This window comes from Salvia hispanica, chromosome 4 (assembly GCF_029641045.1).
Source record: "Salvia hispanica isolate PSC_SH4W2 chromosome 4, Shi_PSC_v1, whole genome shotgun sequence".
In the NCBI taxonomy this organism is placed as follows: domain Eukaryota; kingdom Viridiplantae; phylum Streptophyta; class Magnoliopsida; order Lamiales; family Lamiaceae; genus Salvia; species Salvia hispanica.
The window spans coordinates 8046127-8072581 of NC_142695.1; the positions used below are offsets into that span (position 1 = coordinate 8046127).

A 26455-nucleotide genomic window follows, 5' to 3' on the forward strand; every position below is an offset into this window, starting at 1 on the left:
GTTTATTTATTTGTTATGGAAATAAATGTAAATACCATATAAGATTTTTTATTTGATGAGGCGAAAAGAAAATAAATGGACTTATATTTATATAAATCTAAATGAGGTACATGGTTTCTAAATGGCCTTATATTTATATAAATATAAGTTAGGGTTATAATTTTCAGAGTAAGAACGCTCAATATGAGCCCTTGATGATTCTCTAGAATTTGGAAAAGGAAAATTGGAAAAAAAAATTCTGGCTCATATTTCGGATTCAAGAAATCAAAATTCTTGATGTTAGGGTTTGTGGCCGCCGCATGCATTCATGCACCGTGAATTAATAGTTGTCCTTGTGGATTTATGAATATACACGTATTGATTGAGAATTTGGTTGATTGATGAAAGTTTTTCAATGTTTTATAACTTTGCGCAAATCAATGTTTTTCTTTTTTGGAATGAATGAATTCACTTTAGTTTGTCGAGAATATGTTTTGGAAATAAATTGAGATATCAATTCTAGATTATGTGATTGGGTATCGCATATCGTAAATTGTGAAATATTGGATTATGGTTTATTGATGAATTCGTGAATTGTGAACTAGTACTAAGTTTTAATTGCAGTGGAAAATTAGTGGTTGATTATTTAAGAGTACAGTTTGAATTCAATCGAGAATTCAGTCCTTTTTATTCTGTATGCGTGCATATATGTTGATGATGCAGAATTAGATTATTTTGATGAATCAACAAAATCTAGGTCTGTGTTTCGTGGATTAATTTGGTTGGATTATTTTGATGTTGTTTTGGGATATTTATGCTCGTTGATTACGTTCTTGGGAACATCAAAGTTCGGTTTTTTTTATATCAATTTTTGTGAATAAAATCGGATTCAGAAAAATTATACGGAATCCCATCAGGAGTCAGCAACTTGCTTAGTCATTGGGGAGTTATTGGACAGGCCGTCAAGATTCGGCAACTCACAGAGTTCGCGAGGTACGCGAACCCAACGATTTGCCGGCTCGTCATTGCGAAAAGTTATCAACGACTTGCTTGCAAACGTTTGTATTCGGTTTTAAAATTATAAATTCAAATTTTTTTTGGAGTATCTTATGCTCCTTTGGTGATGTGTGTGTATTTTAATGCAAATAATAGTCGGCCCACATGAAGATTAATTTTTGGCACGAGATACACACATTCCTTTGGTGATAAATATATGACAATTATTCAGTTTTCGTGTGATTAATGTGATGCCCACATGCGGACACTACTTAAAATGATCTTATTGTCAGTGTTTGATCACTGTAAGGAGGTTGCTACTTATAAATTCACATTATTGTCAAAAGACTTAATATGAATGTTGTGCCGTACCTCGATATGTTTTACTAATGTTCAAAATAGATTAGTCCAAATAAGACGTTGCAGCAGTAACCTCTCTTATCTAGACTTCTTTATTGTGAATGTTAGGACGGTAAGTGTGTGTATTTTAATGCGGATATTAGTGCTCACAAGAAGATTAATATTTGGCATGAGATACACACATCCATGTGGTGATAAATAACTTGTGAGTAAATGTGATGCCACATGTGGACATTACTTGACATGATCTTATTATCAGTGTTTGATTACTACGAAAGGTTACCACTTGCAAGCTCATATTACTGTCCACAGACTTGATATGAATGTTGTGCTAGTACCTTGAGATGTTACCTTCTTATTTGAATTTTATTATGTGAGCATGACTGTTATTTCAGTTTTATTCTTTGTTCAATTATGATGCCTGCTTCTCCTGTTTCTCCCAACATGAACAATATGTCAGTATTGAATGGATCATATTATAAGAATTGCAAAAATTATATTTTGATTGCTCTGGGTTGCATGGATCTGGATTACGCGCTAAGGATTGAGCAACCTACTTCTCCTACGGACGGTAGTACTTCTTATCAAAGGAGACACTATGAGAAGTAGGAATACTCAAATCGTGTAAGTCTACTAATCATTGGGTTTGCATCCTAGAAGCCTTTCGAGGCACTCCATCTGTATCACTAAGGCAAGTGAATACCTTGCCAAAATTAAGGAACGTTTTGCAATAAACTGTAACATCTCGGAATTTAGAACCCTAAGTTTAGAGCCCTAGAATTTATTATTGATGACGTGGAAGGTGTGAATTATTTTGATAAGTGAATTTATTGCATGAGCTTCTTTGACCGGGAAGTTTGAAAAGTCAAATTTGTTGACTATGTGATGTGGCATGTGGTTTATTAAATTATGGGATTGTGTGGTAGATTAATTGTTTAAGGGTGAATGAGAATATTAGGGATAATCTCCATAAATGCTAGCCATTTTCGACCCCCTTGATTTTTGAAGAAGAAATTCTATTTTTCCGGATTTAATTTAATTCTTGGGTATTTATCCAAGTTAAATCCAAGACCCAATTATTCCTTATTTTAAAGAGGAAAAATCGACACCCCCTTTTGTGCCTAGTGATTTTCGAAAATCACCAATGTAAGGAAGGGAGTATTATTTTTATTTTAGTTAATCCCTTCTTTGATTTCCTTCCATACCTAGAATTTAAATGTTCTACCAAATCTTTCCATACCTCAAGAAATCTTGCCCTACCTTATTCTAATCAATATTGAAAATTTCATGCCTTATTTAAGGCATATAGTACACGCCTATTTCTATGCCAATGAGGGAGAATCCTTATTTTTATTTTTATTTTACTCCGTGATATTTTATTCTACTCCGTGAAATATTCAAAACGAAATCTTGACTAATTAGTGGCCTAATTTTCGAAACCTAGAGGATTTTTTCCCTAGGATCTATTTTTGTTAATTCTTCTTCCCTACTTCACAATATTTATTTATTTAATTGTGGAGAATAAGATCTTACCAAATATTCTATTATTTACCTAAAGATTTTATTGAACTCTATAAATAAGGAGCCAAAAACCTAACCCTAGCCATCACAAATTTTCGCCCCACCCCTTATTTTTCGTCCCCCTCCCTCTTCTCCTTACTCTCTCAATTTTCTTCTACTTTACTCCATTAATCCTTCATCCTTTGAGAAGAAATTGAAGTTTGATCCAAGAATTTTTGAAGAAACCAAGTCTTTACTTAATTTCCACCGTTCGTTTTTCTCTTAAGATATTTTTATCCATCTTCTTGATTCTACTCGATTCCTCTTCTTTCTAACCTATTAATCGGTCTTCTTGAACCTTCATGTATCTTGGTTGAGTGAAAGTGGAATAAAAAGGATGTGGGAATATGTTACATGTGTGTGTGTGTCGTGTGTGTGTGTGTCGTTTATGTGTGTGTGTTGTGTTGTGTAGTGTGTGTTTGATGGCTAAATATTCTTGTGTGATAAACATGATCTTGATTGATTAGTAATGATAAAATAAATCGATGGGAAAAGGGAAAAGTGTTGAGACATGCATGAGTAAGAGTAGTGTTGAACCTAATTTGTGATATGTGCCTATGTAGGGGTGGGTCGATACGATATATCGTATCGAAAACGTTGTATCGTGTATCGTATCGAAAATATCGATATGAAAGAATTTCATATCGTTATCGTATCGAAAGTTTCGATATATCGAACTTTCGATATAAAAAAATTTCGTATCGTTATCGTATCGATATTTCGATATATCGTACCGAAATTCGATATATCGTTAAATATCGATATATATCGAAAATTTCGATATATATCGTTTTATATCGAAAATAAAATATCGATATATATCGAAAATATCGATATATCGAAAATTTTCGATATATATCGTATTTTCGATATAAAACGATATATCGCGATATAAGGAACGTATCGAAAACTTACGATACGATATCATATCGTATCGAAAATTACGATATATCGAAAATTCGATAATTTTTCGATATTTTTCAATACGATACGAGCGATATATAATTTTTTCGGTATTTTTCCCCAGCCCAATGCCTATGTGATTAAAAGGTGAAACTTTGGTTGCGAAGCCGGATAACGGAAAAGCGAAACTTCTTGAAATCTAAGCAGTCGAGGTGGGCTTTACTCTTAAAACTCTCTTTTATTTTGTCAAAAATGTTGATTGGTGGTATAAGGGTGGTTTAACTGTTATGTCATGCCTATGTTTGTTTTATTGTGATATTGTGTGCCTGATGCCTAGTTTGTGAGTTCGCTCCATTGGGCTATAGGGCTATGGATGTGATTATACGAATTCAGGTTTGAGTATGGGCCGCAAGCCCTACCAGGCTGTGTACACGATGGGATCGGGAGCCGTCCTTGCTAGTCGGCCGGTCTCGTGGGCGTAAAGTGTGGCCACACTTTCGTCGCACCATGGAATGATTGTGATTGTTGATTTTGTTGAGAAAAATGGGGAGTTATTTTGACTGGCCAGTCTATGGAAAATATATTTTGTGATACTCGTGATATTCTCTTATAACTGCTTAAAACTCGAGTTCACTTGGTAAGGGTGGCATAACTTATAAAATGTTTTGGCAATGAGCTCACTGAGTATTTCAAAATACTCAGCCTTGCATGTGTTTTCCTTATGTGCAAGTTGAACGATGACGAGCGGTGGCGGGTGTTGAGCATGATAATTAATTTAGATGGTTGTTATGAACTTCAAGCGTAGTTGTGTCTTCATACATAACTATTCTTTCTCTTGGTCGTTTTCCGTTGAGTTTTGATACACTTATGTTTATTTGGAATATTTTGCACTCTCCTTTCGGTTTTGAGGCCTTAGCTCTTTTCTTGTGATTTTTATCTTGGATATTATATCGTACTCTTGAGATTTTGATCGTTATTTAAGATACCCCATTTCTCTTTCTCATTTAAGCTTCTAGGTTAAGTTGTTACTTTATTGCTCTGATGTTTCCTTTAAATGCTTTGGTCAACACTCCTTAAATGAAACCCTAGCCTATGTTTACTTCTTTAGAGTCCGTTTGGTAGCAACCGCCGCATTTATTGTACCCTAGGAGGGCGGGTTGTTACATAAACGATAAGGTTGAGACAAGCGTGCTTGATCTCAATAAAGTATATAAGGGCAAGGGCAACATAAGGGAGCACATTATGATAATGTCTCACGTTGCTTCACTTAAGCTTGAATTTTAAAGACTTGTTTGTGCATTTGGTGTTGCACATCTGGTTAGTATCTCAAGAAATAAAGTAAAGGGTAAGAGAAAGTGTCTTGAGAATGGTGCTATGGATAAGTGTTCCTTACAAACGAAACAACATAAGGATAATGATAGTTGTTTCTTTTGTGGTAAACATGGATATAAAAAGGAATTGTGACAAATATCACATATGACGTACAAAGGAAGTTACAATCCTTGTTTTGATCATTACGTTTTTTTTTTGTTGATCATTATTTGGAAGAGATCGAAAAGATTCTAAATGATGATGTGTGTTTTGTATACAATTTTTAGTTTTGCAACGTATATGATTATATTTGTATAATATTACTTCATATTGTTATTGTATACATTTTTGAGTTTATAAATTGATATAGTGATACGCCATATTTATTATTCTCATTTCATAAATGTAAGCTCAACCCAAATTAGTAAATTAACAGGTCGTGCATCGCATGAGCGTGACACTAGTTAGACTAATAATCTATATTATTACATTAAAATGCTATATTATTTTACCAAAATAGTACACCCTCCGTTCCATAGTAATAGAGTCATTTTGTCATTTTAGTACGTTCTATAGTAATAGAGTCATTTCCATTTTTAGTAAAAGTCAACACATTTTTTCCACACCTACTTTACTCTCTCTTACTTTTTTCTCTCTTCAACTCTCTACCTTTTTCATTTTCCACTTTATTCTCCCTTTACTTAACTCACCTACCAAAATTTTTCTTAATCTTCGTGCCGAAAAGAAACGCATCCATTACTATGGAATGGAGGGAGTAGTACATTATTAGCTAAGTTACAATATTAGATGATACGTGGCATTAATCTAACAGTTAGATCACAAGATCCAATTGCCTTACAAGTTATATTGATGTATTAATATGACAACCCTTTTTATTGTGTCACCATATCACCACTTTAGGCCTTTAGATTTGAAGATCGTGTGATTCTTAAGCTGCCACGTAGCAGCTAATTTTAATTAAGTTTAATCATTTTAAAATGCTAAGGGGAAAATTGAAATTTCATGTTCCTGACGTAGTTTTACGAAACGATACCAGATTGTAGTGTTATGCATTGAATATTCCAATGTAACCACGACAGTTTTGTAGTTTGCATATTAAGTACTCCCTCCATCCATGAAAATTTATTACTTATTTCCTTTTTCGTCCGTCGCTAAAAATTTGTCACATTTCACTTTTACCGTTTTTGGTTGTAGACCCCACATTCCACTAACTCATTCTCACACACATTTTATTATAAAACTAATTTATAAAAGTAGGACCCACATGCCTCTAACTTTTTCAATCCACTTTCTATTACATTTCTTAAAACCCGTATCGGGTCAATGGTGCCAAATTTTAAGGGGCAGATGGAGTACTTTATTTTTTTTGTTACAAATGTAGTTTTATGAAACGATACCAGATTGCAGTGTTACCATGACCATTTTGCAGTTTACATGTTACTTTATTTTTTGGGGGATAGAGAGTCATGCTAAATTTGGGGATACTCTAAATTTGATTCAACTTTAAATTTTTGGAAATGAGTAAAATGCTCACGACTGGAATTTCGAAAAAGGTAGATTACAATCGCACTCTATGTACGGAATTTAATCCTAGGCGTCCATATAAGAGATCTAATGGCCTATATTTATAGTATGGTGTTATTCTATTTATGGTGTCACCATAGTGCCCCTTTATGTATATTACTCCTTCCGTCCCAAGTAAGATGACCCATTTCCTTGGGTGACACGAGATTTTATGCAATTTCATTTTTAGAAAGAATAAAGTAAGAGAGTGAAAATAAAGTAGAGATAAAAGCAACTTCATTTTTAGAAATATGTTATCTTAGTTGAGATCAACAACGAACGGTGTTTTAAAACCGGACCGAATCGGCCGGTCGGACTGGTTCGGCCGCGAACCGATGCTCAATCCGGTCCGGTTCACCATATAAAACCGTCGGGAGGTTGAGCCATTTTGAACCAGATGAACCGACTGATTTGATCGGGAACCGTGAACCGATTTTTATAATTTTCATCTATTTTTTCAAAAATTTGAGTCCAATGGGATTCGAACCATAGGCCTCATATAGGGCAGTGATATAATGTAAACTTTATATTTTGTACAAACTTCAAACTCTTCAACACAGTGCCAACACAACGTCAACACAATGTCAACACAGTGTAAAATTTCAAGATTGTGAAGTCAACACAATGTAACACCATGTCAACACGATGTCAACACATCATTAACCGTTGAAACTGTGTTGACATTTTCTGTTGCTGACTGTCATCTGTTGACATTTTCTGATAGTCTAGATCATAGTTTGAAATTTGTACAATATTTAGAGTTTGCATTTGATTACATCCCTATATGTATATGAATTTGATTAAAACTAAAATTTATTATATACTCCCTCCATCCCCAAAGAATATGCCATTTGAGTTAGGCACGGATTTTAATTGCAAAATTGGTAGAGTCATAGAGAGGTAGAGAGAAAAAGTAATTAAAATATTTTTAGTGGGGAATGGGTCTCACCTCATTAGAAAGAAAAGAGTTTTCATAATTGGAAAGTGCATATTCTTGTGGACGGACTAAAAAGAAAAGAGTGTATTCTAGAGGGACGGAGGGAGTACTAAATTTGATGCATTTATATAATATATTTAATTATATATGTTACAGTAAAACGGTTCGACAAGTGGTTTGACCGGTCCGACCAGTTGAACCATAAACCAGTAGCTTCGCCGGTTCGCTTGCCGGTCCGGTTTTAAAATCATTGGGTGGGTTCGACCGACCCCACCGTCGGCCATTGAGCATTGCCAGAAAACTCAAATAATCGACCTCTAATCCAATGCAGCTCCGCCTCCGACCCCACGGCAGGTCCACCAATCCTTCGGCCTTTGTGAAGAGGGAGTATATTTTTGTGATACAAATGGATCCATCTATATAGGGAGTGACACTTTGTCAATTTAAGGAAAGGGTATCTATCTATTCATGTTTTCAACACTTTTTGTTCTTTCACTAGATTGTACTTCGCACTTGCGTGTGTAGTGTGTGCCCGCATTATTTTTGTTTCAATTTATTAGGTAATTCGGTATAGACTTTGATGTAAATTGATGAAATACCAGATGATGTTATAACGTTTAAACTTTTTCTTAAAATAATAATAAGCTTTTTAGTTTCGATTAAATTAGTTGTGTTTATTTCCTAATAATCTGGCTTATCTAACTAAAATTAATAATTAAAATTTCATTCTAACTTGATGGATACAAACAACTTAATTTAACCTAAATTTCTACGACGGTATTGTCTTTTATTTATTGTATTTGATAAAAATTAGTACTTTTTTCAGCATAACATTTGTTGTGTTGATTGTATGGATAAGCAATGAAAAGATAGTAGCCCTGAGATAGTGTTTTCGGGGCGGAAGCAAGATAGTATCAAAATAGTGTTTTTATGATATTTGTTTGATTCATAAGATAGTCAGTAAAGTACCATATAAAAAGGAGGTAAAACGACAAGAATATCCTAACATATGTGTGTGCATATATGTATATATTTGCACACAAATATATGTACAATATTTGTAAAACTGGACAATATTTAACGGACGGTAGGAGTAATTGATTATGTCAATTATAATGTAATGAAAAAAATTATTAAGGCGCTAATTAAAATTGACGTCCATCATGCAAGGACGACAATGCTACTATTATTTATTTACTGTTTTCGGGAATATTAATATCCTTTCGAATGTAGAAGTCTCAGCAAGCAAATTCACAATCATACCAACACATGAGTTGATGTATGAGACAAGAAAGGCAAGGAGAAGGCAGATTAGGGTTTTAAAGAAAGTAATTTTATTTCTTAAACTGAAACAAGGAATAAGAAGAGTATATTTTATATATTATTAAATATATATCTAGACCCTATGCGGTTCGATACTCTTCATTCGCTCCGGGAAAAGAATCGACAAAGAAAACCCGGAAATGAACGTATAAAATACACGACTTAATTAAACATGACGTAAGACACCATAAAAGATGGCATGAACTTTTACAAACTCTTTAACTAAAATGCCTTTTATTAAACCTAGATGGACGTGAGATTGCATAATCAAATGCGGAGAGGTTCCAAATAAAGAGATGCAATCAATGGCCCAAAATATTTTTCAGGGTTGGTGTAGCCATCTTCTTTGTTATGGTAAGTGATCTCAGCTATGCGACCATAATTAAGGAGCATCTCCACCATTTCTTTAGGCACAGAGCTGCTTCCCTTAGCCCAATCCGCAGTTACATCCTTCCATCCATTTTCAATAAGTTCCACAAACTCACAAATTGCCTCTTGCTTCGATACACCCTTGTCTTTCATGTAGCAATCCACCGCCGTAGGCAGTTCTCCATCCCTATTCTCACGCTTCATCATGCAAATACAAACATGATATTACAAATGTGTGATTTGAATGACACTTTATATATATGTAGTAGTATGACTTACTTCATGGCTGCCTAAGTCATCATTTAGTCGGCCCACGTGAGCAGCGGAGATTACGATTTTGGGCTCACTGAGCAGCCATTGAACTGTTTTTTCATCAACAGATTCTGTGCCAGGGACAAGAGCTGTGAATACCAAATACGTACAGCTCGTAAACACTGCGTTACTCATATACTCTTCAAACCCTGGCATTTTCCTTTCCATGATCCACTTCTGCTCTTGGTTATAAGCCCTAACTTGCTCTTTCACCTTATTGCCACAAACAAACATGAATTGTGTGTTAATTCCTTAAATGTAATACTAATTTGTTTTAAATATTAATTTTTTGGTCAATTAATGTTTCGGTTTTTCACATAAACTTGATGTTTATGTGAAAAATTGAACTGATCCTTACTGCTTCTTTGTAGTAAGGAACGACGAAGGATTTTCCTTGCTTTTCAGCTTCCAGTACAAAATCTTCATATATACTCATGATGAATCTATAAACAACTTTCATGAAATCAGGGAGCACATCAATCTCATCCAAATTCCACCTGAGAAAATTAAAAAGTCATTACCCATTCATTATACGTACATTGCAGTAGGATTATGATCAAAACAAGTATGCATCTAACGCATAAGTACTAGTATCATTATTAGATAACACGGAGGTCATTGTTAGTTAGTTTTTAGTTTATTTTAGAAAATTCAGATTTGAAAAAAACGCAAGTACCTGTCCAAAATATACCTAAGAAAGGATTGGTTATTAAAGAAAAACATAATATATTATTGCGTACCTGTCCAAAATTAGGGTGAAAAGATCAGCTTCTTCGAGTGTAGCATAATTATCGTAGGTGTCATCTATAACTGTGGCAAGTACCAGGTTTATGGTGACAACTACTCGAATGTAAGAGAATTGAGGTTCGTAGCGGAAGGCATTGCCCCAAAGATAACACTCTACAACTCTGTCTCTTGCATATGGTAATTTGTTCTTTAAGTCAAATTTATCCCACCACCTTCACCAAAATAAAGCATTATAGGAGTATTTATTAAAGCATAAAAAACATTATGACACAACAAAATATCAGATGTCATGTATACCTAGTGATTTCGGCCAGTTCTTTCCTGTAGATAATCTGCAAGAAATTGAAATTTATTTTGGCTAGTTTGAGAAGTGATCCATCCGCCCCTGCTTCTCTTTCGTAAATGGAAATGTAAAACCGGATAGTTAAAACAAGAGGACTCCTGTGAACGGAGTGCTTCAACGCTTGCTCCACTTTCTCTTTACTCGGAGACTCTAGTGTTGGTAACATTTTATTCAGCTCATCAACCGTGAATTTCGCAGCTTCGTCTAATATTTTTTCATCGTGGATACGCACATGAGCTGCCTCGTACAAACTTAGCATGCCTTCAATGTCACTGCTAAGCCTTTCTGATTTCCATTTGCAGTCTTTCTCAACAAATTTGTTGAAAACATCTGCATGTCACATGTGTTACATGTTAATATCAAAATTTACCTAAATAAGTAATACTATATGAGTGAATATTGACATACGGCAAGAAACATGATACTGGTGTTGTCTGAGCAAACGAAATCGAAGCGCAGTAGTGAACAAGTCGTCATCGTTTTCCCCTGCAGAATCATACGCTTGTTTGAGCTTCTCTTCGATTTCTTTATCGAAATGATATGCGAGTCCCAAACGCTCTATTTTGTCGATCAATATCATCAATCTAGCGGACTCTGCACCCATCAATATGCTTCTAATTTCTTTCTTCAATACTTCCATTTCGTTGGTATACTTCTCCTGCACCTATTCAAATAATGAATTACTTCTACATAAGATATTCCATAGGATGTACTATATATAATTATTCTGTCCGCCATTCAATGTCCCAGGTTTTTATTTTTCATCTTTCCGCTAGGAAATTTCTCATTTCACTTTCTCATCTTATTATAAGCCAATATGTAAAACTAGGACCTCTTTTCACTTTTTTTTCTACTCACTTTCTTTTACTACATATTAAAGTCAAACAATTTTTAAAGCTCGTGCTGTTCATAGACGAATAATCTTTTTTATCTGCCCATAAAATTACATACTAAAATTAATACGTATGAATCGGTACCTGATGATCGTAAGAAAATGAAGAGAAAATATCAGCCCACATGCTTGGCTTGAAAGAGACGATGGGAGGGCGGATATGTCTCACGTTGCTTGAATTAGCACTCACAATATTAACTGCAGCCATTCTCTTGATTTGTGCTTCTCTAATAGTATGAAATTGGTGATGCTATGAGACTGAAAGACGATCATTGCATCAATTTATAGAAGCATGCGCAGAGGTTGGTTATAACGTCTTTTTACAATTTGTCTGGATAAGTAAACAATATATCATTTTTTTAGTATATCTACTAGTACATAGCAATAGGAATACTAATTGAATCTATAAATTTTGAAAAAAAAGAATTATTGAAGTAATAATGAAGTAAGAGAACATTTAATTTTAAGTATAAAAGATGATTTTTATTTTTTTAAATAGCAGTGTAACATATAGAACAAATAGAAAAAAAAGGTATGATATCATTTTTTTGGAATGAAAGTAATAATTTTTTTTAGTAGGGGTATAGGTTTGTGTTAAAATGACAATACCTCTTAAAGTGACACCATATCATGATTTTAGCCAATCATTTGTACACGTGGACGAATAATCAGCTGTCATGTGGCAATCATAAAAACGCTCAAAGGTAAATTTTCTCGGTGTGCAATATCCAATATGCTAGACTGCAAATTTTGCTTGTCTGCAATATCCAATACGCTAGACTGCAATCTATAAATTGCAGTGTAGCGTTTATAATATTGCAGGCTACGTGGTGTCACAATGTCACTTTAATAGGTGTTGTCATTTTAACGCACCTCTAGTTGCATATACATAATTGGAGTTATTTCATTGTTAATGAGATAAATCCAATTATCTAATTATGATTTCCGAAAATTAAGATATTAATCCATTTTTTGATCGATTTATGTTTATATATTGATCCCCACGGTAATTTAGTGAAGGGAATATTTGCAGTTCCATTTTTAGAAAATAAAAACAAAGCTTTTATTTCTTTAGTAGAAATAAATTGTACCACATTTGTTCCCGTATATTAAATTAAATAATTTCAATGTTAGTGTTTTTGTTTTCAAAATGATCTCATATTAATATTTTTTCATAATACCTTTTAGTTTCAGTCTATAACTTTAAACATTTTTTTTGAACTGGCGTTACATATTTAATTGGTCATAACATTTCTTAAATTAAAATTTTATATATACAAAAATTAATAGTGAACATCGAATTCAGCTAGGGGTGCAAATTCGGGTACCCAAATTAAACAGAAAATTCGGATACCCGAATCCGAAATCTCAAAAATATCATACACAATACCTGACCCGTATGTGAATTCGGATACCCCTAATACCCGATGTGGGTACCCGATTTCGGGTACCCATAAACCCGAAATTATTACATTTCAAATTTATTCTATTTATATAAATTATATTGTGATGAGAATAAACATTATTAAAAATGACACAATGCTGCCATTATTAAAAGTTTAAACTTCAATTTTACTGCTTTAACTTACTCTAGATTATGATTCTATGACCATATATATAACAAATATTAGACAAATAGACACTACTTAATTTTAAAATAAAGAAATTTTTTACATAAAGTGAAACTCAAAAGAGATTAAAATAATTTTTTTAAGATTTTAAATAAACATGTAAATAAAATGGAGAAAGCATAACTATATACTGATAAGATAACAAGTAAGAACATAAATAATACAACATGATGTTTAAATAAAAATAACACAAATGTAAAGAAGTATTAAAGTCTAGATAATAGACAATAAAGTGTCAAACCAACCCTAAATTGGGTTGCATTATACTAAAAGCATTCATAAATGCAAATGTGATTAAATAAATTTATCCTAAATCTACCCTACGGGCCATAGGCCCTATAATAAACAAAACAATTTGATCACAAATACATAATTAATCGGGGTTAATCGGACATTAATCGGTACCCTAATACGAGTTTCGGGTACTATAAACTTGAAAAAATCTAACATTAACTACCTAAATCCATACCCAAACCCATAATTTCAGGTTCCGGATACCCAAAACCCACCGGGATAGAGTATACTCGAAACCCGAGAACTAAATTTGCACCCCTAGTCCTGATAAATGGATGTTCAATGAATATGACATTTGTGCCTTTTTTTTTTTAAGGCCGAAAGGGGTAAAAAAGTGAAAAAATGACATCAATGATATTTTGCATATACTAGACATATAACGATATTATTTCCAGTTAAGGGACCTAAAAGATGCAAGTTGTATTCTTCTAGAAACAAAATTTGAAGTTTACTAAAATTTCAAAGTCAATGTCATATTGATTACATTAAAAATATGTACTATGTATAAATTAGTTATAGCACGATAATAGAATTCGTTCAAAACTAGGTATTCAATATTTTGGAATTTATGCATTAAATTTAACTTTATTCATATTTTATACTACTATAATTTTAACTTTCTTTGTTTAGGGGCTGTACTGCAAATTTGAAAAGATTTAGTACTTAACAAAATTTGAATTCTCTTTCATAATTTGGATTTGCCTAAATATTTTGGATTTATATAATTTATTCTATAAATGGAAAAATTAAAAATGTTATATCTTTAAAAATATAATAAAAGGGGCAAATTAGTAAAGAAACTAGTGTGAATAAAAAGGGAGTGTTATATTGCTAACTCATAACTTAATTGCTAACTACAACTAAATAATTGTTATTAGATATTCAAATTAAGGGCTTAGATCATCAATCCCTAAATGTCAATACGATCAACGAAAAACGTCAATAAGGCCATAGGATTAATTCCAAAAATATCAATAGGGTTATTAATGTCAATTAACTACATGTTTAGTTATAACTAACTTTTAAAAGAAATCCCAAAACTTTAAATTCATATCAAATTAAAGATAATTTCATAAGGATTCCAACGATATCCTACATGCATATGTTCCGACGTCAAAATTTGAAAAAAAAATCCAAATTTTTTAATTTTTTCGTACAACAAAAATGTCAACATACTATATAAAATATGTCAATATAATACATGTAGAATGTCAATATAAACAATGAGTTAACATTCTTAAAGCATTGTGTTGATATTTTCAAAACACTATATTGACATTTTCATCCAAAACCTTAATTTGGAGTTTTTTTTTTCTTTTTGATTTTATTAATAAAAACGAAAATTACACGTGGCAAATTGTATGGCCTTAAATTAGTAGTAGTTAGCAATTAAATGATGAGTTAGCAATTGATCACTCCCCGTGAATAAAATCGGTCCAATTAGAATTAATATTAAAAGGCTTAGGGGGAGTGTTATATTGCTAACTCAATACTTAATTGCTAACTACAACTAAATAATAGCTATTAGATATTTAAATTAAAGGCCTAGATCATCAACCCCGAAATGTCAATACGATCAACAAAAAACGTCAATAAGGCCATAGGATTAATTCCAAAAAATATCAGTAGGGGTATTAATGCCAATTAACTACAAAATTAGTTATAACTAACTTTTAAAAGAAATCCCAAAACTTTAAATTCATAAAACATATATCAAATTAAAGATAATTTTGTAAGGATTCCAACGTTATACTACATGCATATGTTCAGAAGTCAAAATTTGAAAAAAAATTCAAATTTTTTTAATTTTTTCGTACAATAGAAATGTCAATATACTATATAAATATGTCAATATAATACATGTAGAATGTCAATATAAGCAATGTGTTGACATTCTCAAAGCATTGTGTTGATATTTTCGTAATACTATGTTGACATTTTTCATCCAAAATCCGTTTTTATCTTTTTCGATTTAATTACTAAAAATGAAAATTACACGTGGCAAATTGTAGACCACACGTTTTCTAAAATCCTATGACCTTAAATTAGTTGTAGTTAGCAATTAAATGATGAGTTAGCAATTGATCACTCCCCAAAAAACTTGTATATACAATTTATATATATTTATATTTGTTCTAAATTTTTTGTAATTATTGATGTTTTAGTCTAGAAAAAATTGCCTTCCCAATGACATTAGATCAAGGATTCAAGATCAAAACGACTTTAACGCATTGCATTACAACTACAGGAAATTAGCGTCATAAATTCAAAAGTAATCTACTTTAAGATTGTCGCCGTCCTAAAATTTAAAGGGAAAAAATAGGCAGCAAGGATACATTAAAGATAAGTTCCCATCTACCAAATGATTGTAGTGCAGTTGGCTTGGGATGACCTTAAAGATTACAAATTCAAATTCCGCTACTTGCTGAAAAACTTTCGTTCTTATATAATCTGCAAATCCGATCAAATAGGATCAGTTGAATTCCACCAAAGATAAGTTCAATAACCTACGATCAAATCAAAAAAAATAAGCCCTCTTAAGAATACTAAAAATAAATTTAAGTTGTGCGATAATGCAGGAAAAAAGTTCTCTATTCATATATTTTATCCTAAACTCCTTCGTTATTTTACAATGAGAAAAGATAAATGTACATAAATTTACATGTACATAATATCCTTAAATTTGGTTTAAAATTAGTTTTGTTATTTATTGTATTATATGTAACAAGAAGAAAGAAGTGATAGTATACAAATTAACATAATTTCGAACTTGATTCGAATTAATTATACAATACTTATTTGGTAAGAAAATATTTTTTTCTTAAATATAAAAATATTTAAGTTAAAATTTCAAATTTTTTTCGAAGTGTTGCAAAATGATTAGTACGAAATTTATTTTAACTCAATTAATATTTATAAATCGATTTTCAATGTAAAAGTAAAAAAAACTTCTATTTTGTACTTACAATATATGTGTATAATTATACATATGTCTTTGCTATTTTATTATTTTATTTTTTAATTTCTTGAATTTTACATGCAATCAAAATAAGTATAAAAATTGTAAAATAATTATATGTTAACAAAATTGATAAAGTAAGAGAGACATAGAAAGAAAAGTTGTGTTAGTGGAAAATAGGTCCCACCTTATTAAAGAAAATAAAATTTTTAAAATAGAAAACTCCTATTTTTATGGGACGGAGGGAGTATAATCATTTAATAAAAAAAGTGAAATTACGTCGTGAATCAATTTAGTGGCAACACAACCATGGCTCGATTTTTATGTGGCTAAATAGAAAGATTGCAAATGTTGTGAACCTTCAACACTATATGGAGCCGGAGGATATGGTGCACATTGTCCATGAAGATGGAGGGGGCAATTAAGGTGGGGAACAACCACAACAGCATTTTCCAAAAATTTCTTAGTGTTTAAAGTTGGAAGAGTGAACTTCATCCAAATCTGATTTTAGGACAATCACTGAACCTCAAAAAGTTGAAGATGACTAGTTGAAATTGTCTCAAGTAAGGAGAGCTCATGAGGTTAAGATTAAAATAGGTGAGGAAGTTGGGAAAAAAAATTGACTGAAAAAAAACAATAGAGAGAAAAGTAATAATGTGGAAGTTGAAAAAAAGAGTCGAGAGAAAAGTAAAATTGAGGGAAAAGAAAAAGCGCAAAAGAAATAACGAGCGGAATAGTAGAAGAAGTAAGTGTTTTCATCTTAGTGTATAAAGATTCATTCTTTAGCTCTAACGAATTAACCACATCTCTGTCGAGTACTTTTGGATGATATCCTTGTTGGGGATTGGTGCCCCTTGCACAGCGAAAGACATGCATACACAAATAAATCAGATCTACAGATCTATTTGACCGATTATGGGATTAATTATCTACATGTTAAACAAATCAAATTGCATTCAAGAACACAAATAAATCATGTTTAAGGAATAAGAACCCTAATTCATGATTTCCTACGGTTTAGAATTACCGATCTGATTCTCCAAAGAATCGTCGATTGCTTGCGCCTTCTCCACGAGATGATCTTCGTACTCAACCATAAATCTTCTAATCTGTATCCCGAACTCAGATTATGACCTTTGGGTGGGCAATGCTTGTCAGAATCGAAAAGGGCTTGATTAGAAAGAAGACAGAATATCAGTTTTGTCAAAAACCGATTTTTCGTCCACTCCCAGAGGGGAGCACGAAAATTAATGATTAAAATTCAATTAAGTCTCCTTTCTAACTCCTTTTATATTGAGTTATGGTGGGCCAGATTAGGGATCCATGGAGGTTGGACTTGGGCCAAACCTGTTGGACTTTTACTAATTAAATTGAGCCCCAATTTAATATAAGTCCAAACAGAATATTATTATCATCCACTATAGTATAATAATATTGACTGTCCGTCCAATCCCAAATTACGAGTAATCTGGGCTTTTACCTCTTTAATTTATTATTTCCCGTGTTAAAGATATAAATATCCATTAATCAATTTAAGTCTGCTATTTGACTTTAATTAATTAATATCTTTTTCCAAGAGTTGTCTAGTTCAAAATCTTTATTTATTATTCTGGAATAAATTCCAACCGACCGGGTTTCTGAATAATAAAACCTTTTTCGAACACCTCTTGAGGATATTATCAAACTGTACTCACCCAGCACACGATTCATTGCAATAACAATACTAGCACCTCTAGACATTGATCACTACTACCCAAGATATCAGGATTCTTGGATTGCGAAAAATCCGCACCATTTGATAAATCAAAGTAGTGCATAATCAATATCGTATGCTCAATGTTATGTCAACAATGATTAAGAAATAACAATCACCGAGACTTCGTCTTTCGGTAAATAGCAAGAAAGACTTATCTCAACCGTTAGATCCTTCAGTGCTATACCACACCAGTGTCATTTATTTCCTAAGGTAAGAAAATATGCGGACTGACACTGCAACCTTTCACGATAGGTAGCCAAGGCCTATCTAGGTTGTGAAATTCTATTTCTCTTCTACAAAGAACCGACTGCGTCACCTTCTGTGAACGTCGTTCACGACCAGTCTACTATATAGAAGAATTAGACTTATTTGCTTCTTATACATTTAAATGTTTGAGAAACATCTTATAAATGCACAAGCAAACATCAATGCGATAAAATTACTTCTTCTCGCTTTGGGTTAAAAGTGGATTGTAAAATTTATTGTATACAAGCAATTCTATCCGTGCAACATGCTCGAAATATGCTTTTCAGTATACCAATCCTAACAATCCTTTCCCAAGGGAGAACCAAGTGAATTAACTCCATTAAGAACCGTACATGGTTTCAATCAATTGAGTTTGCTTGATTTAATTCCAATATCAAATGAAATGTATCAAGAAAACAAAGGTTAGAAACAAAGCAAGCAAACCCCAATGTAAATATTATCCAAGAATGTCGACTAACCAATGCACTAAGCTTGGACTTATTATAGTAGTATATTTCAATTTGGAGGCCCAAATTGAAGATAAAATTATCAATTTCATGCCTGTGGCAGCAACTAAATTGAACAGTTATTTTAAATTATTTTGTGTTAAATAATTCACTTTAGGAGTACTAGAGTCATACGAAGGGTTTTAAGTTATACTCTATCCATTTTATGTTAATAGAGATATTTTATTTTCTATACTTATTTTAGAAAAATAAAATTTTCTTCATCTCTAAAAAATAGACTAGTTTTTTCATTTTGGGTCGTCCCCCAAAAATTGATAAAGTCTAAATAAGGAAAATTTTGAACAAACACACACCACTAATAATATGGACCCTACAATCCACTAATACTACTTTCACTACATTTTCCTTCCTTATCCCTTTATTACTTTACTAATTTCACGCTAAAACCCGTGCCATATACTACAATTTTGTCAATTTTTGGGGAACGGAAGAAGTAATAAATAGTTAAATTTGAGAAAAAAGTAAATTAAGAGAAGTTTATATTATTCTCTCTTTTACGTTATTTTTTTTCCACTTTAACTAATTATTACTCCCTCCGTCTCATTAGAAATGAAACATTTTCTTTTCGGCATGAGATTTTACATAATGTTGTTTTGTGAGTTAATGAAAAGATATTAAAGTAAGAGAGATAAAAAAGCCGAGATGATGTTATTTCCATTGTATGAAACGTTTTATTTTTAATTGGACAATCCAAAAAAAAACTTTTCATCTTGGTTAGAAATGAAATGTTTCATTTCTATTTGGGTGCTCAGATGATTAAGTGAGTAAAATTAAATTAAATTAAATTTCACTGGAAATCTCAAGAGTTAATTTTTCTCGTATCCTATTGTCGGGAATTTAATTAGTCCCTATTTTAAAAGAGTATGTAATCTGAATTTTCTATTTTGAGATGTATGTTTAGATTCATTATAATGTTGTACAGCTGAGATGTCATTAAATACACACAACACAAACCAACACAAGCAGCACGTGTTCTTACTTCAACTTGACTTCTTATCTCTCTCTCTCTCACTCCAGCTGATCACCTCAATCTTCACGGCCGCTCCGCCTCTCCAATTTCACAATCTATACCCTCTTTCGCTCGAGAATTTGGTTTTCTTTCACACAGATTAATGGCTGTAAGTGCTATTTCTTGATCTATGCTCCATCTATACTTGTCAATTGCTCCATAATGCTAAACCTTGCTGCGTTTTTAATGCTTTGGGGTTGCATTCCCTTTCATTTCCTGATTTATTGTGGTTTTTGCTACTTGTTGATTATATACGCGGGCTAATTGTATTAATCTATGCTTGGGGATTTATAAGCAATGTCGATGCCTATTTGTCTGGATCCTTGCAAGACGTCAATAAATGGTTATTGCTAAAGCTATAATAGATTATGTTAAGTTGATTCGTAATTTCACAACTCTGATAGTATTAGGCTACTCTACATCAAAATACGAACTTCGGATCTAGTCATTCCCTGACGAGATATTATTTTCTTGCTTGATTTCATTTCATGGGATGAACATCTTATTAAGAATAGTTTTGTAGAGGAAAGACATAGGCACAGCATGTTTAGCTAGATCGCTTTAATCATGTGATCATGAAACTTAAGTTAATGGGTAATGCTGCAAAGAAAATAGTAATACAATTATTATGGCTGTTATCTTGCTAGTACTCTATTTTTTTGAAAAAACTCGTGAATATGTGTGTTGATAGGATGATAGTTCTACCTAGAAACTTATTTTCCCACAAACTGAACGGAAATAAGACATAACAATTCTATGTTACATTGTAATCAATGTGGCAAAATTGGCAGTTTTTTCATACTCCATTTTATACTAGTTCTTGTAGTTATTTTCAGATTTTGATTGTACTGCTCAAGTACAAGGTTCTAATTCTATAGGAGCATAGTAGGACAAGAAAGTCTGTGAAATTTGACACATTGTTAGGTTTTTCCTTCTCGGATTCTGTTACTAGTTTAGGAAACATGAACTCTAGTTTGGAATTATAGCGCTGACTAGAAACAGAGAAAACTAACTGTTGATGAATACTTTGAACTTGACTAAGAGGAGAAAATCATGTCTGCTTCCATTTTTCATAGAAAAATTATAAACAAGTTGAATTTTTGGCTCATGTTTGATCTTCTTCGTGCTTTCCATTGTTAATATGGGTAGAGACTTCAAGATCAGTAAAATCCATATGGCCTTGAGTTTCATGCATATCATCAAACTGTAACATGTGATGGGAAAATCCATGTTTTGGCCTTTACAACAAGGGACAGAGATGGAAAATTCCTGGAACTAGAAGTAAGAAAAATATGGTTGCATTGTTATAAATTTAACATCATCCCCTCCCTGGAACAAGTTTTTGTCTCATCAGCTAAGAGTTGGCATATACATTCTGATCCTTGACCCTAGGACCTCGTCTTCTTATGCATGCTATAATTAAGTAATTGCTGTATGTATTTCCTTCCAGGCAGTGTTTGATATTTGTAATGTTATCTGGAATACAAACTGAAGCCTACTTTTGTCCAAAGTGGTTGAATGTCTATTCACTAAGTTGACATAGCATGGCCCTACTCTTGATATTGGTTCTTGATTTTCGAGCAGCGCGCACAAGTACCTCAATTCGGTGACTGGGAAACTGAAGAAATCCCCTACACTATGTATTTCGATAATGCAAGGAAGGATAAGAAGGGTGGTCAGATTTACCAAATGAATCCCGATGACAGTGTTGAGGCTGAATCTAAGGATAAAAAATCATCTTTTGAAAAAAATCCAAAGCATCAGCGACCTTCTAGCCGAGAGGAGGGTGAAGTAAGGAAATCAACCAGTTCACCAGATGTAGTCAATCATAGACCTGCAAATGACACATCTCATAGAAGGCATAACTCTTCACAATCTGGAAGTGATAAGTTAGAAGTAGAAGCATTGAAGCCTATAGAAATCCGTAGACCAAGACATGATCGGCGGTCTAGCAGAGAAGACGGTGAAATGAGAAGGCTAACTGATTCTCCATTGCGTCATGAGACTGCAGGCCGAAGAAATAGTTCCAACTCACCTCACCATCGCTATGGTGGCTCGAGTGCGGGTGAAACACCTAAGAGGCATGCAAGGAACAGTGTAGGGTCTGATCGCAGTACTGATCATTCACCACTACATCCGCATTCCCAAGCAAGAGTTGGAGGAAGAAATATTGGAGTTTCTTCTCCTTCGTGGGAAAGGAAAGCTACATCCGATGGGAGCCAAAGTTTAGCACCCACTACTCCTGGAAGGTCTCGGCTGAGATCAGTTACACGAGGCGATGACTCAGTAATGTTTTAACTATTTTCTTCGCACATGCTTCAAAAACTGCTTTTATGTCTTTCTTGTGGTGACTAATTAGCTCACAGGTTAAGGTAGATTGTTTCGAAAATTCCTTGGCTGTTTCAAGTAATATGATAGTATGAAAGTTGGTAGTTTGAAGAGATCTTGGACTGTGAGGTTTCGAGTCTTGTCTGATTATTTGAAATACACCTTTCTTGAAGAGTTGGTCCTTTTAGATCCACTGCCTTTGATGCTAGTAGTTTGTGAAATATTATATTGTAGTCTGAGTGAGTGGAAATTAAATACCATTCGGCTAGAGGTTTTACTTCTATTACGTTGACCTTTCATGTCTCTTTCCTCATTTTCTCATGCTTATGGCAGCCTGATCGAGGCCCTGCTGTTCCCAAATTTGGTGACTGGGATGAGACTGATCCTTCTGCAGCAGAAGGGTACACTCAAGTTTTTAACCTAGTAAGAGAAGAGAAAAACAGCGAAACGGGAAAGGTACCTGTAAAGCCGACTGAAACATCTTATTCCAGTACCCAGAAGGAAGCAAATGATAATGCCAAGGTAAATATGTTCAGCTTATTATTTACACTTCTAAAGTATCGTAGAGTAATTCTTTTCCATAGATGATTAATGTATTCAGCCATTCACATGGATGTTACTTGCTAATCTTAAAATGGTAAATTTTTTCAAAAACTTTGTTTTTCATTGTAGGGGTGCTTTTGCTTTTCGTGGACTAGAAGATGACAATGATTGAACACGGTAAGTGAGATCAGTCGTATTGTAAGGCATTTCTTTTTGTATAGCTTGTGCGCGGCGCAAATTGCAATTCTAAGTTATACAAGTTTTTATGACACTTGATATTTTTATTCAGGAAGACCAGACCGGCTCTGGTATAATTTTTTTCCAATGTAAGTTCAACTTACTCTGCTTTCCTGTAATCTTTGTAATTTTGTATTCAGTTAGTCCCTTTGATGTCTCTGATCAAATGCTATATTATTGCAATTTTGGGTGTTTTGAGTTGGAGATAGTTTGTTTGTATGAGTTCACTTGAGCTTCATCGGTTTGAAATTTGTTTCCTATTTAAACGTTACGTATAATCAATTTAGCTGGACAATTGACTTCTTAAAGATATGACTTTTCGTAGTTCCACCTCTGTTTTGGTGGACTAGCACTATGGTAAGTGCAAAAGATCCTTTAATCTTTTACGTTAGCAGTTTGGTAGGGAAGATAGATATACTCCCTCCGTCCCAAGGAAGATGACCCTTTTCTTGGACGGCATGAGATTTTATGCAACTTTATTTTGTGTGTTAAATGGAGAGAGTAGAGTAAGAGAGAGGGGATAAAATAGAGATAAATAGATTTCCATTTTATGTAATGGGTCATCTTGATTGGGACAAACCAAAAAAGAAAGTGGATCATCTTTAATGGGACGGAGGGAGTACAAAACATGATATGAACACACACTTTATGCTAATTTTTTCATCCAAGGTAGGTAAGTTAGCTAGACAATTTAGAACAGAAAAAATCTCTTCATCTTCCTCTCATCTTTTTCTTCCCCGAACATAGGGAGTAGCCTCTCTCTCTCTGTTAGTAGCCATGGGGCTTTGCCTCGAACTCCTCGTAATGTCGGACCGCCACCTTTTGATGACTTTTGGCACCAAGTTCTGGTGGCATCATGCCACCTCGAGCCTCCCCAACCGCCTCTCACAACTAGGATCTCCTGTTTTTCTCATGTATCCTCTCATTTTCATCGGAGTTGCTTCTTCTACTTAAAGCTATAATCTCATTCAATTCCCTAAAAATCCTCCAATCTCCCTAAAAATGAACTAAACATTCTTCTCTATATGTTGATGGTCTTATCTATATAGAAAACAGTGATGATATGATCAAGTAGAAAACAATGAAGATGTGATCAAGGAGTTCATAGAGGCTATGATGAAAAGTTTTGAAATGACTAACTTTGGGGTTTTAGGTCAATCAAGATAAAAATTAATTTTGCTTCACATAAGAAATCTATAGAAAATTTACTTGTAAGTTGAAGATGGTAGGTTGTAAACACATGGCTAGTACCCCAATCACAAAAGAGAAGTTTAGCGAAGAAGATGACACTATGAAAGGAGGAGTTTTGACCAAATAACTTACAATTCTGTATATCAAAATTTTGTATAACTTAAGTTGCACAAAAACATAATATATAGAATTACGATAAATCTTGTACATCGTAGCAGAACAAAATATATAGCCATCAAATATCAGTTCCTACGGAGACAGCCAATAAAAAGCAAATACTGTTCCAATATACTATCAGAACTTGAACTGAAGAGTTGAAGACCAATTATTACATATTTTCACTCAAGCATTTCCAAGACCAAGGTTCGAAAGAAAACTCAAAATTATTTGAGCGAGCACAAGGGAGAGTATTCTCATAAATCTAGAATATGTATTTGTTAAGCGTAAGAATGATCAAGAATGAAGGAAGTGTCTAGATTAAGTTAAAAATTGACAAACCAACATAATCTATCTAGAATCTTCTTGAACAATCTATTTTAATAGAATGACCAGAAACATCCATCATATCCTATATATAAGCCATACAATTAATTGGTGTGTATTTATATTTATCAAATACAAAATCTAATATTATACTCTCCTAATGCCGTTGACCATTTTCATCCGTCCGGCATTATGAGTCTCGGTTAGATATTTCCATAAAAAGTGAAATAATATTATAAAATAAAACGTTAAATGACAAGTAAAAATCCATCCAAAGAATAAAAATAATAATAATGCAAATGGTCTCACATTCCATTATCACACACTCCACCCAACTCTTAATGCCGGCTAAAATAATTGATTGCTTGTTTGTAATAATTGATTGCTTGTTTGTAACGGCGTAGTGATCTCCTCTCAATTGCTGTGGACGGCGTGGGGAGTGAAGGATTTGGGCGATGTTAGGTTCAAGCAAGTCCTTACTCCTTTGGCTGTAGGATTTAATTTGATTAATTTATAATGAGACTTTAAGAAAGGATAATTTTAGGGTTTCAATAAAGGGTCTGACAAAAATAATTAATATTCAAATAACAAGGGAAAATCAGATTAAATGCTTAGGTTTTTAAATCCAAAGTCAACAATTATCATAATTAAAACTCAAAAGAAAACTCTAAAAACAAAGAACAGTATAAATTAAAAATAAGCCCAAAAAAGTAAATTATCTTTTTCGCACCTAAATGATGTGAAGTGGCCAAAATTCGTGTCCTAAAAATGTTGTCAAAACAAGGTTAACTCTACATATATGCGTTTAGAAATCCCTAAAACTAAAAAATTATAGTGGAGACTTGGAGTATTTTTTAACCTTACAATTTTGTCACATGCAATGAGGTGTACAATTAGTTGTATGGCTTCTTGACCAAACCGAAGGTGAAAATTAGGCGAGACTAACCGCCAGGTGGAAATGGTCGACTTCACAGAGGCTATCGAAGACAGTCGGCTACTGGACCCGGGGTTCGACGGCTCCAGTTTCACCTGGGCAAAAAACAGCCTGTTTGAGAGGCTGGACAGGATATTAGTTGGGGAGGGTTGGCTGTATATTTTTGAGGCAACAAGAGTCACCAACCTCCCACGAGTACTTTTTTTTTCAAATTAACTATGCAGATTTTCAATAAATAATAAAATTGAAATTATTAATAGTGATATGGAGCACATTGGGCGCGAAAGAAATTAATATTTGTTTGTTCAAAGTGATACTTAAAATCAAAACTAAATTATTTCTCATATTCTCTCTAAAATGAATACAAGAAAGAATTGTAAATACGGAGACATGAGTTCATGGAGAATTGTAAATAGCAATTTAATTAATCCACCGAAATCTATATCTTATACACCACGTAACTTTCCATAATCAAGTCATTAAATACACTAATAAAATAATAAAAACTCATTTCTCGTATTTAGTCAACATTAAAAAATATTTAGTTATATCTCCAATGACAACGACTTTAAACCATTATATTTGTGTATGAATTCAATCAAATTAAATCAAAGATCATAAAGAAACTGGCAACGAGAATTAGTTGATGATCTATCTTCCTCTTTTTTTCAAATTCAAAGGAAATAATCCAAATCTAAAAT

General features: G+C 33.1%; 2 protein-coding genes across 3 annotated transcripts; one reads left to right on the forward strand and one right to left on the reverse strand.

Moving 5' to 3' along the window:
- Nucleotides 1-9220: 9220 nt before the first annotated feature.
- Nucleotides 9221-11824, reverse strand: LOC125194572 (gamma-cadinene synthase-like). The gene is made up of 7 exons (XM_089069691.1): nucleotides 11702-11824; nucleotides 11133-11388; nucleotides 10679-11054; nucleotides 10375-10593; nucleotides 9993-10131; nucleotides 9602-9847; nucleotides 9221-9520 (listed from the first exon to the last, which is right to left on the reverse strand). The coding sequence occupies exons 1-7, from the start codon at nucleotides 11822-11824 to the stop codon at nucleotides 9221-9223; spliced, it is 1659 nt and encodes a 552-aa protein (XP_088925817.1).
- Nucleotides 11825-19969: 8145 nt separating this feature from the next.
- Nucleotides 19970-23373, forward strand: LOC125192743 (RPM1-interacting protein 4-like). Of its 2 annotated transcripts, XM_048090374.2 has the most exons (5): nucleotides 19970-20147; nucleotides 21623-22324; nucleotides 22700-22888; nucleotides 23039-23086; nucleotides 23199-23373. In XM_048090374.2, exons 1-4 carry the CDS (start codon nucleotides 20142-20144, stop codon nucleotides 23069-23071), a joined length of 930 nt encoding a protein of 309 aa, XP_047946331.1. In that variant the 5' UTR covers nucleotides 19970-20141; the 3' UTR covers nucleotides 23072-23086; nucleotides 23199-23373. The 2 variants fall into 2 exon arrangements, with proteins under 2 accessions (XP_047946331.1, XP_047946330.1); XM_048090373.2 differs by having other exon boundaries at nucleotides 19971-20147; nucleotides 23039-23373.
- The last annotated feature ends 3082 nt before the right edge of the window (nucleotides 23374-26455 follow it).

What these genes read in the sequence shown, in the direction of transcription:
- LOC125194572 (XM_089069691.1), bottom strand. Translation starts at nt 11,824, where the DNA reads ATGGCTGCAGTTAATATTGTGAGTGCTAATTCAAGCAACGTGAGACAT. An exon ending in CATTTTCTTACGATCATCAG is followed by an intron (nt 11,389 to 11,701) that starts GTACCGATTCAT and finishes TTATTTGAATAG; the next exon opens with GTGCAGGAGAAGTATACCAA. An exon ending in TTCCTTACTACAAAGAAGCA is followed by an intron (nt 9,848 to 9,992) that starts GTAAGGATCAGT and finishes TGTGGCAATAAG; the next exon opens with GTGAAAGAGCAAGTTAGGGC.
- LOC125192743 (XM_048090374.2), top strand. An exon ending in TTACACGAGGCGATGACTCA is followed by an intron (nt 22,325 to 22,699) that starts GTAATGTTTTAA and finishes TGCTTATGGCAG; the next exon opens with CCTGATCGAGGCCCTGCTGT. An exon ending in AAGCAAATGATAATGCCAAG is followed by an intron (nt 22,889 to 23,038) that starts GTAAATATGTTC and finishes TTTTCATTGTAG; the next exon opens with GGGTGCTTTTGCTTTTCGTG.